Source organism: Coturnix japonica, chromosome 4, assembly GCF_001577835.2.
Source record: "Coturnix japonica isolate 7356 chromosome 4, Coturnix japonica 2.1, whole genome shotgun sequence".
NCBI classification, from domain to species: domain Eukaryota; kingdom Metazoa; phylum Chordata; class Aves; order Galliformes; family Phasianidae; genus Coturnix; species Coturnix japonica.
The window spans coordinates 30,912,906-30,924,005 of NC_029519.1; the positions used below are offsets into that span (position 1 = coordinate 30,912,906).

At 43.9% G+C, this 11,100-nt stretch overlaps 1 protein-coding gene across 1 annotated transcript; it reads right to left on the reverse strand.

The window, feature by feature from the left end:
- Positions 1-941: 941 nt before the first annotated feature.
- CCNG2 (cyclin G2) lies at positions 942-6,926 on the reverse strand. The gene is made up of 7 exons (XM_015861328.2): positions 6,528-6,926; positions 6,014-6,151; positions 4,740-4,990; positions 4,499-4,577; positions 4,319-4,417; positions 3,208-3,413; positions 942-3,125 (listed from the first exon to the last, which is right to left on the reverse strand). The coding sequence occupies exons 1-7, from the start codon at positions 6,636-6,638 to the stop codon at positions 2,987-2,989; spliced, it is 1,023 nt and encodes a 340-aa protein (XP_015716814.1). The 5' UTR covers positions 6,639-6,926; the 3' UTR covers positions 942-2,986.
- Positions 6,927-11,100: the final 4,174 nt, after the last annotated feature.

Here is an 11,100-nt window from a genome sequence, read left to right on the forward strand (position 1 = left end):
GACCCAGCAAAATCAAAGCGATGCCCAAATTATCAGACCACAGAAGTAAGCCTAGCAACATTCTCGAGCAAATCTCTCCTCACACTGGGGGCCTGTTTGAAAGCAGTTGTACGGCACACCCCAAGCTTTATTAAACAGACCAATCTCATAAGCTGTTGTTCACCCAAGGCCCGTGGCCTCCCACACTCACAACAGCTCACCTATGTGCTGTGTGCAAGATCTGCCAGCTCCCAAGCAAGGCGTTTGTTGTACTCAATCGACCTGAGTGGGCACCTTTGAAGTAGGAGCTGAACATCTTTGCTGCAGCAGCTTTCATGTTCAAAGTTGTCACAGCTGACAGCAAGGAAGCTTCAAGTGTTAGAATGAACATTGCCAAGATGAACAGTTCCCATTATATAATTAGCTTTTAGTGGTGTATGTGAACTACAGAACATAGAAGGGAATTTCGTACAGAGCTCTTTCAGATATATCAGGTGTCCATTCCTCTTCTATTATATGTGGGAAGTGAGAATCCTCAGCATGCTCCTGTATTTTAAGTAACGATGAAGGCCGTAAAGAATCTGAGAGCTGCCATTACTCTCAGTGGATGATTTTAACAGTAGCACCAGCCATATGCTTCCTACACACACATCACCAATAAGCATCCTATTCTACTCCAGCCCCTACCCACATAGAGCCCCAATACTGAACAACTCCAAGGTCACGTATCTCCCCCACACTCATCCCCTACAGTATTTAGGGCTGCAGGACAAGCTGCCCCACCAGAAGGAACACCTTTGTTTTCTCTATCCCTTGTACGGGAAAGGACAAAGAACAGGGAAGCTCTGGATCAAGCAGCATACCTAGATCTCAGGCTCCCCTTTCATTTCTTCCAGCAAGAGACACTTAGGGCCTCTTACCCATTATTTTGGGAAATATATATATATTCAACTATAACTTAAGATAATTAACAAATACAGCCATTTATTTTTGTTCTCAAGTGAAACAAGACCCAGTAGGTTTATTACACACAGTCAAGGTACTCTATTTCAGAAGTGAGCTTCCAGGTACAGACTTGCAGTAAGAAGTTTGAGTGTACAGTATTTGTATCATACAGAGTACACAATAAATTAATATCTACATGCAACATACCTACAAAAAGTTACATACAAGGTAAAAAAATACAGTATTTTCTGCTCATTTTTTGTTTTAAATTTTTTTTTCCTGTACATTTTTACATTTTTATTTACATTTTTTTGTAAACTTTTTTTGTATTTTTATGAAACTGAAATCATGTAACAGTTACAAACTTACGGCACCGCTCAGATCCTAAAACAATTCTTACATCTACAAGACAGCCTTTAGTTTGCTCCTTCATTTCTACTTTGGCACCACCACACTTCACACCATTATTCTGAGTTAATTCATCCGCTTACTACCTAACCGTATTCTCAGTACAGAGAAATGCAATCACACTTCAGTTCGTGTGCTTTGATAAGTTCAAGAAAACCCATTACATTAACTACTTCATCAACATCACATTTACCTGATATTACTGCATAATATCAACTTCTCCTGCACTAACTGCTTTACATAAGCATGCAAACAGGTCTGATTATGACTCAATCAATAACATGAATATACTGAAATAAACTACAAGGGTTAAATATTATAAAAGGAATGTAGACATATCAAGATTTACCGTGTCAATAAGTCTAAGCTAATAGTATGGACTGACATGTTAACACTAAGTCTAAACACACCGTGGGTTTCAGCATAAGCTAATTTGTATTAAAGAAAATATGAAAAGTAAGCCCTGTCACACTATCATTTTTAGTAAAAGTTTGTATTGACTAGAACCTTCCACTCCTACCACACACACTCAATTCAGAACAGGGGTTCCTAAAGTCCATGAGAAACTAAGTCTTAAAGAAACACTTGAAATACACAAGAACCTGCTGAAAAAGAGCACAGCACATGAAGTGTTAAAGCAGTTTCACTATTCAAAAAGCCCATTAGACTGCGAATCATCACTTCAGCATGGTACTATATATGCAATAATTCCACTCAGCCAATTTGATTTAACCACAAAACACTGAAGAGTGCAGGGACCCTCACAGGAGGGCTCTGTGCTAATAATCTGCTCAGAGAAGCACCAATACTGAACTTTGATCTTGCCACTCAAGATTTTGTCTCACCAAGTCCTGAAATCCTCCTAAGACAAAAACTACTAAAGACTACACAGAGCTCTTCTTAGTCCATTCCATGCTTGACTGTATCCATAGAACAAGTTTTCCATTGCTTTAATTGAAAGCCTCCTGTTACAATCTGTACGTGGCATTGCTCATTCTTGTTCCATGCATCTCAGTCAAAAACCCTGAATTGACCTTCTCAGCAGCCCTTTCTACTTCTATCAAAAGGTTGCTGCTCAATCCTACCACACGCTCTCTTTGCCAAGCTGCATTAAGCCCACACTTCCCTCAACCTCTCCTCACAGGCCCTGTGCCTCAAAATCCCTTGAGCATCCTGGCAGCTCCATGGCAGGTTGGAACAGGTGGCCAATATCTTGGACCAAAAACTGGACAGTGTTCCATACAAGAATGAATGCCAAGGGAAGAAAAAACCCTGCTTCCCTCAATCATGTTCACCTGTTCAAGTAGCCCAGTAAGCCATCAGCTTTCACTGCTGCCAGGACACTGCTGCTTAGGTTAGCTGTTAAGCATCAAGGAACACCAGGTACAGGACTGTGTTTATCCCCAAAGATGACAAAACTAGACATCAACTTCTGATCTTTTTTTTTTTTTTTTTGTTTTGTTTTTTGCTGAAATGAGACCTGAATGGAAGTTTTTCCTTTAAAATTAGAACACAAACCACAAGGCAGGCATTCAAAGCATTGTAGTATCACAGCAACTCTTGCTTTGATACAATTAACAGAATACCACAATCCCATTTATTATTGCCAAAAGACTAGGGTGCATTAAAAATCTTAACCTACTACAATCAAGACTTAATGCAAAGACTGAGAATTAAGAGTCTGCCACTTTGTTTTAGGTTTGAGTTCAAAGAAGAAGGTGCCTTCCAGATCACTAGGAGGAGAACTGCTAAGGCTTTCTTCTCCGCTGCTCATATCTTCACAGGAGTCTTCACTAAAAGGAACATTAGAAAAGATTAGCATTTCCAGATAATGAGAACACCCCACAGTTTAAACACCTGGAAAGTAGAACCAACCTTTCGCTTTCCTTGAAACAGCCACCCTCTGGTATTGTTGGCAACTCGGGAACACTGTAGTAACTGTTCTGTAGGTTCTGGGCTGTGCGCCTTGAAACAATCCAAACTAGCTTTTTATGATCAGGTTTGCAACATTCAGGAGAAGAATAGTCTGCCAGGCATTTTGAGACCAGTTCCCTCCAGTAAAGCAGGTCACAATCACTTATCTGAAAAGCGGAAAAAAAACCCACCAAACTATTTAGTATATCAAATCATAGCCACTCTCTCCACTTTACCTTAAGGAAGTGACTGCATGAAAACCCATTCCTAACTCTCAAAGCTGTGCTGCTTTTGAAGCTGAACTCCTATACAACTCCTAGAAATGCCCCTGTCTAAGCTTGAGTAACAGTTGGCCTGTCAGCAGTTGTCAACATTTTCATCATTCCCAAACAAAAAATATCCGATGTTGAATGGAGACCAAAAGTATTTTGAGACTTTACACTAACATAACACAGCAAAACTAACAGAAGACAGTGTAAGTGGGTCCTATTTGGAGATGTTTTACTGCCATCTTTATAAAATGCTTTAAGGAACTACTTCCATCCCTCAAGGCATTGGGTTAGTTCAATTTGATTACAACAGTTTCAGACTACGGCCGGTTACAACATGCAGCTAGAAGCTATAAATTCTGTTAGTTACTGGGGCAAAGAGAACCAGCCCAGCAGACATTCTGGTCATACAAATGGAATGGAAGCCTCTCCAGTACAAGAAAAATCAGCTGCCTGTTAGAACGTGTTGTGTATTAGATTAACACTTCTCATTTTATACATTTAACCTAGTTTTTAAGCTATAATCCTTTTACATGCCAAGTAGCTGCCAAGGTTTGCTGATGAGAAATGACTATTTGACCTTATTCACTAGTAAGCAACAGTTACTTGTATTTGGCATTCTACCAATGCAACAGTATTAGAAGAGTTTCAGACTTGCCTTAAAGGCCTGTTTTACATTGCTTGTTTCTGCTGATGCCAAACACTACCTGTTGAAGACTGCATGCTGAGAGGTGCCTTAAATGTAACACCAAATATAGCCCTACCAGTCCCAACAACTGCAAAATTAACCACAAAACATTTACCTTTGAGTGCTTTTGAACACGCAGAAGTATCTCAAACAGCTCAACAGATTTCAAAGATTGAACTTCAAGAGTGAGAAGGCACAAGGCCAAGACAGACGGCTAGAATGACAAAAAAAATGCTACTCAGCATTCTCTAATTGAAGTCCAAATGGAAGTCAAAGAAAAGCTGCTTTTACTTACTTTTGCCTTAGAAAAGACAAGACGACAGTTGCAAGCTTTTAGCTGTGCTTCCAATTTGTCAAGATTCAATACTTCTTTCCTATAAGACATCCAAGAGAAGGAGCATTCATATCAACAAGCACCAGCACATCAAGAAGTCACAACTGAGCAGTAGCCTCCTCTGCAGCCAACATCATTTTAAGATGCAGTTGAAGAGAAAAAGGCCTTTACAAACTGTGTATCGACACACAATTCAACTCACCTTTCTGAGGTATGACAGAGTACAATAGTATGGTACAAGTGCAAGAAGGTTAAGGCAGTAGTAGCTTTAAATTCAAAGTGCAGCTTTTCTGAAATTATCTTTTCCATCCGTTTCAGGTCGGACACAGTGCATTTACATTGGCTGATTCGGATAATCTCATGAGCAGATGGAATATTGCATTCTTCTTCAACCACCCGGGCAGCCAGTTGAAAACAACAAACTCCAATGCAAGACAAATGCTTCGGTTTCACCTAAAAACAAGAGGAAACACTGAGTACCTCCCACCTACCTGTGCTTATCAAACAGGTAAATAAACAGCTCACCCAGCCTAGGGTGAGTAATATTGAAATATTTACATTTCAACAGAGAGATTTAGTTCCTCATCTAAACCCGATGAGGTGTTTGAGTCGACTGCTGTCATTACTAGTTTCACCACTTCAGTTTCAACAAAACACAGCTGGCACAGCCAATAAAGCAGCACCAATCTGTTACAGGCAGATTGAAGGCAAGATCAACAGCCGAGCACCCTCTATCGAAGTTGCTCCTCCTCACTACACGTCAAAGAAATTACAGTGAGAACTGTAATACCTCCCTTCTCCAACCGGCAGTGCTCACCTACCCTCTTCTAAAGCCTACACAAATCCGGTCTGAGCTTGTTCTAGGCAGTCCTAGCCCCCCACAACTCATTCCTACCTCTATTCTCTGCCATATAAGAGGATGGTGTTTCGCACAACCTGGAAGACTGTCAGGCCAGAGAACTTCAGGCATTCAATTCTGCCAGCTTAGTAATTGGCAACTGATTTCTGTTGGAACTGTCTGCCACAAAGCAGTGCAAACAAAAGAACAACCAGAAAATTATCTTTTGGCATTAGATCCAGCTCTAAGCTAAGCACTGGCACAGTGCCTATAAGTTTTTAAACACAATTTGCTTACTTTGCTCTCCATTACCTCCTGCTCTCTTGGTCTTCTACATCTATCTGGTGAAGGCTACAGACTTAGCGGGGCAAACAAGCTGTGCTACTACTTATCTTTAAAGACAAGGCGAAGCCATAACAAATAACTTAATATGTCACCAAAATACAAGCTAACATTTCACGCAACTGCTCTTAACTTCAAACCCTACACAGAAGCACTTGGTCAATAGTATAATACAAATAAATACACAGAGCTCTCTTCTAACTCCCAACTTCTCCCCCTTCTGTTATAAGGAAAGCTTAGATGGAACCTCTGTGTCACTGGGAACACAACAGCAGGTCCTCTTCCCCCCAAAATACCTTCATAAGAGCCAGGAACCTGTCCAGGATGTTAACAGCCAAAACAAACGTTTCAGTTGCAAATCCAAAGAAGTTGGTCAGACTCCAGAGATCTTCCACCTTGGCATTCCTTTGTCTCGGACACAGAGTGTTTTCATTCTGCAGCAATCAGAGTCAAAATGCAATAGCAGTGACAGTGAGGACTGACAGACCTCCCAGAGATAAGCTTTACTTAGGTCAAAGGTAAGATTTCCTTAAAATCTGCCCGCAATTGCTTTCTATTACTTTCTTTTAGCAATAAAATTCCACTTAACTCACTCAGGGCTCGTTACAGCCCCGAGGTGCGCAGACACTACCAGGTCCCATCACATCCACACCGCTGGGCACACACTGCTTATCAGATGCCGGTTCTCACGGCTGTGCCCACACTGACTCCCAGCCTTAGGAAAAATGCGATCAAATCCAGCTTACCCCCTCCCTGTCTGTCAAAGAGCGAGAGGTTTTGCCTTCCAACCCAGCCCCCACGGCCCCTCACCTCGGCCGCGCACTCGATGAGGCTGATCCCCCTCTCCCGGGGCTGGTAGCGGCCCTCCAGCTCCAGGTGCAGGTTCAGCTGCCGGAACAGCCGCAGCGCCTCGCTGCCCATCTCCGGGATAGCCGGGCGGTCCCCGGCGACGCGGACAAAGGGAACCGGGCGCCCGCCCCTCGCCGGGGAACGATCCCACAGCGCCGGGAACGCGAACCGCGGGCCCCGGGGGGCTCCTGGGCGGCAGGGAGAAGGAGCCCGGTTCCCGTCACCGCACGGACGCGGGTGGGCTCCGCCGCGGGCACCGCATCCAGGCAGGGCGGCCCGCGCCCGGCCCCGCTCGCCGCCCCGCAGCGAGTCACGGCGCTGCCCGCGGCACCGACACCATCCCCGGCCCCGCCGAGCTGCCGCCGCCGCCCCGGCCCAGCAGCAAAATGGAGGCGGCGCGGCCCCGCCCCCGTGTTTTTGTTCTGCCGGCCCGCAGATGGCCCCGCGCGGAGCGATCCCGGCGAGGCCCGGCCGGTGAAGCGCCGCACGGAGGTAAAATAGTCCGCGGGAAGCCGCGCACCCTAGCGGAACAACGAGAGGATCCGGAGACCAGAACCCGCCGTGATCAACCAGCGGCTCCTCCGGTCACTGGAAGCTGAGCAGGACAGCTCTCCTGCGGAAGGAAGGCTGGGTCCTGGCGGATGAATACATCACAGAGCCGCAGCACTCCTTTAAAGGGCCCCGGGACCTTTATGCCGCCTTCTCTGCTTTTAAAAAGTCCGCCCGAACCTTCCCCCATCCTGATTGGCCAGCGCTCCTCCCCCTCCCCTTCTTTAGCCATGGCGTTCTGTTGTTTACCGTCAGCGATTGGTCGTCGAGCGAGGGTGGGTCTCGTCTGATTGGTCGGGAGAGTGCTACCTCTGCCCTGCCTACAGCTGAAGGCCTTAGCAACCGGCACGGGGCGGGAGTGTGGGGGAGCGGGAGGAGGGTGGTTGGTGGATGTGATGGTGCCTGTCTGACCCTGAGCTGGCGGCTCAGAGGCCTCAGTGCTAGTTTGGCTGCTTAGTAGAACACATGTGCTTGTGTAATGGTTGGTACAACAACAATAACAGCAACAAAAGGATTAAAGCTTGAGGCAACAGGCCTCCTGCACAGCAGGTCATCAGGAATAGCTGTGGGAGGCTACATACATACATACATACATACATACATACATATATATAAAGCCTGATAGCAGGAGGCCCAGAGTGTATATATATATATATGAAATAAGATATGAATGAAATGAAATGAGATTACAAACGTTCCCAATCAAGGGACATGTGGTAACTGGCTCCCCAGACAGCACATAGAACCTTCCTGCTCAGAGCCCCAGTCATCCAGGTCAGAACAAAGGGGTCGTTTGGAGCAGTGGTTTGCTCTGAAGCACTTAAACAAAGAGCTCTACACAGGTAGCAGGCAGTAATTAACCTAAGTGCCCTACTGCAATCCGTTACACTGGTAAGGGGGGATGGTGACACCAGGAAAGCAGCAGAACTGCTAAACCTGGCCAACAAAAAACATTGGAGTTGTGACTCTCTCTAAGACCAAACTGCTGCTGTTTGATGAACAGGAGCTTAGCCTAATTCCGGGGAAAAACATGCCCAGTTTAGCCAACATGCATTTTTCTGCAGTGACGCAAGAGGCAACTGCTCATGCATGACTTAGTGTATTCATCAAGCATAATTCAAGCTCATTTGAGAATATGAGTAAGGCATCAAATGCTAAGAGAGCCTGCATCAAATGAAATTAGCCCTAGAATCCTTCCCTGCCTTGAGAACTGCTTGTTCTTTCTTTCACAGTTCCTTAAGAAGCATCTTAGGAGAAAAGAAAAACCCTCCATTTTAATGGCATGGGATGATGTGACAGTTGTGTGGTTGGCTTTTTTTAGCAGAGTGGAGTAAAACAGGCCCTTTAAGGAAATAAAATACCCTCTACGGAAATAAAATACCCTTAGTGTGTACATTGTTATACATATATTAGAAAATATATCTAAACGCTTTGTGTATGCAGCTCAGAAGTAGTTTGCAGATTCTTTTACTTTGAGAATCAGTGGAACCAGTTTCTGGTGATAAAAGATTTCACTTTATGCCTTGTGATAATGGCATTTAGTCAAGCTCAGAATTCACAAATAAATTTATTCAGATTTATTACATGCTTGCCAATCAAAGCACTGTGATGCTGGTGCTAAGGAAAAAGTCTGCTGGCAACGTGAGCACACATAGAGACAAGTAAAGATAGTGATATATAAACATAGATGCCTCATTGACCCCATCCCAAATTCAAAATAGCTGCTGAAATTCGGAAGGGAGGGTGCAGAAAAAAAGAGACCCAGCTTATTTGCTCAGGAGAAGGGAGCTATACTTAGCAGAAAATATTTTGAGCAGACAAGATCCAAACACAAACCAATGGAGACAGGATAAGTTTAGAACAGACCAAATGCTTTTAACGATGGTGATTTTGTTTTGCTGCCGCAACATATGGCAGAACATCTAACAATACTAATGGCTGGATGAGGGGAACTTTCATAAGAGGAGGAAGCTTACCGCAAAGGGAAATGCAAGTTGGTCTATGCAAGAGCACTTATAGCAGCATAGCTCTGTTGTGTAGGTGCAATCGCTTTGTTTTGCAAAGACAAAGCTCACGTGTTTTTGGATGGGAGTCCTGTCATGCTTTCCAGACCCATCCCCACAGTGATTCTGGAAGCTTATTTTCTTTATTTGGCCATTTATCTAAGCTGTAGGGCCTGACATGCACGGCTGACTGCAGGGCACCTTCAGCAAATGAGCTTGCATTTCTGGGACAGACCAAATGCAAAGAATCCTACATGTATCCAGAGCTGGTCATATACACCCTAGAGCTCCGGTATACATATGCTGAAGGCCTTTGGCTATGGCTTTGCCTATGTCTGGCATAGCACTTGTAAAACCCAAGTAAAAGCTGAGTTGCTTGTAGCAAGTGCCTAGTGCTAAAATCTTGTTTCATGAAGAAAATTCAAGTCCTCAGTTTATAATTTTCACTGATGTGAAAGGGTTTTGTTCCAGGAATAACTCAGTGGATAGGTATCGGTTGTTTCATGGCTCTATGGTATGCTGGTATGGTATGACAGAAATCTGTTGTCCTTAATACTGCAGCACTAGAAAATGGCCAGACAAGGGGAAAGCTACTCAGTGATCCTGGTTCTTTCCTATGTTTCCATGAAGTTATCTCTATGCGGAGCTGTAAATTCCATACTGGTGTTAAGGAGACAACTGCCAACCTTACAAGCACAGCGCCCAGTGCAACCTACTTCTGCAGTGTTATCTAAACTCGTTTCCAGGGCCTTAAAAATGGCTCTGACACAAGAAGAGGAATGTGGAACCGCACCCACTCAGCAGGGCAAACCCTCAGGTAAAGATGAGAAGGGGAAGGCATATGATGATGACTTTACCCTTGGCCACATAAAGAGTATTTGCACTTCTGCTGCTCACAGCTGCTCTCTGCTGCCCCACCTTGTTCAAATCCCCCTCCATGTAAGAAGGAAAATGGAAGGAAGGCAGGAAGACTCCCAGTCTGTGACACATTTGATTGCTTACCCAGTTAGTAAAATTATTATTCACGATCTCTGCGCTGAGTGAGTTCAGGCGCTCTTTGTATTAGTCCCCTTGCAGCTCCTTTTTGAGCCAGCTCAGTCTCACTGATTTCCATTACAGCTATTGTCAGAAATCTATATTTCATCTGAAAGTCAATTAAAATCTTGCTTCCTGGTGGGTTTTGTTTGTTTGTTTGTTTGTTTTTAATAATAATATCAAATGCATGCATCAAAGTCCTGCAGGCAAGCAGCACAGGGACTATTTGTAATGGCAGCTGAAGATGTGGACCTGATTCTGCTCCTGCTGACATTGCTGTGCAGCAAGGGTAATCTTTCAGGAGCCAATAATTACACCGAATGTCTGAGCAATGTGCTTCAGTACTTTTATGGCAATAATTTGCCTTCAGTGCAAGTTAAATTGTCTGAAAGGAAGCAGTATGTTTCAATAACCTTGTGCTTGTCTAAGCATGACCACGTAACTAGCAGTTTGCTTAAAGGGCTCTTAATAGCAATTTGTAACTGGAAGGTGTGTTTTATTCACCATATATCCTTGTCACTTATTTCAAGTGGGTTCTTTTATTTAATTGACAAGATAATTCTAGGCAACGTTGTACTTAAGGCTTTTAAAAGTGTGGTGGTATTTTTCTTTTTCATTTTCTTTTTTCTTTAGAAAGGTGGTTGTGCATAATTTCCAAAGGCAGTTTCAAAATCACGTGGATTCTGCTTAAATGGAATTTAAATTAGTCATTACAAGTTAAGCCAAGAGAAACGAGCAGTCACCTTTCTGACTATTGCCAGAGAGTTGTTGAGTTAAAGGACTTGCCAGGAGGCACTCCGTTATAGTCCTTCCAGAGGGTTTCCTAAGCATACCTCCTTGTATGTCTTTGGCTAGAATCGAATTGTTTGAGGCAGTGTCTTCTATACTTTGCATAGAGATAACCATTAGCTGTAAATCACAGAATTACAGCATGGCTTGGGTTGGAG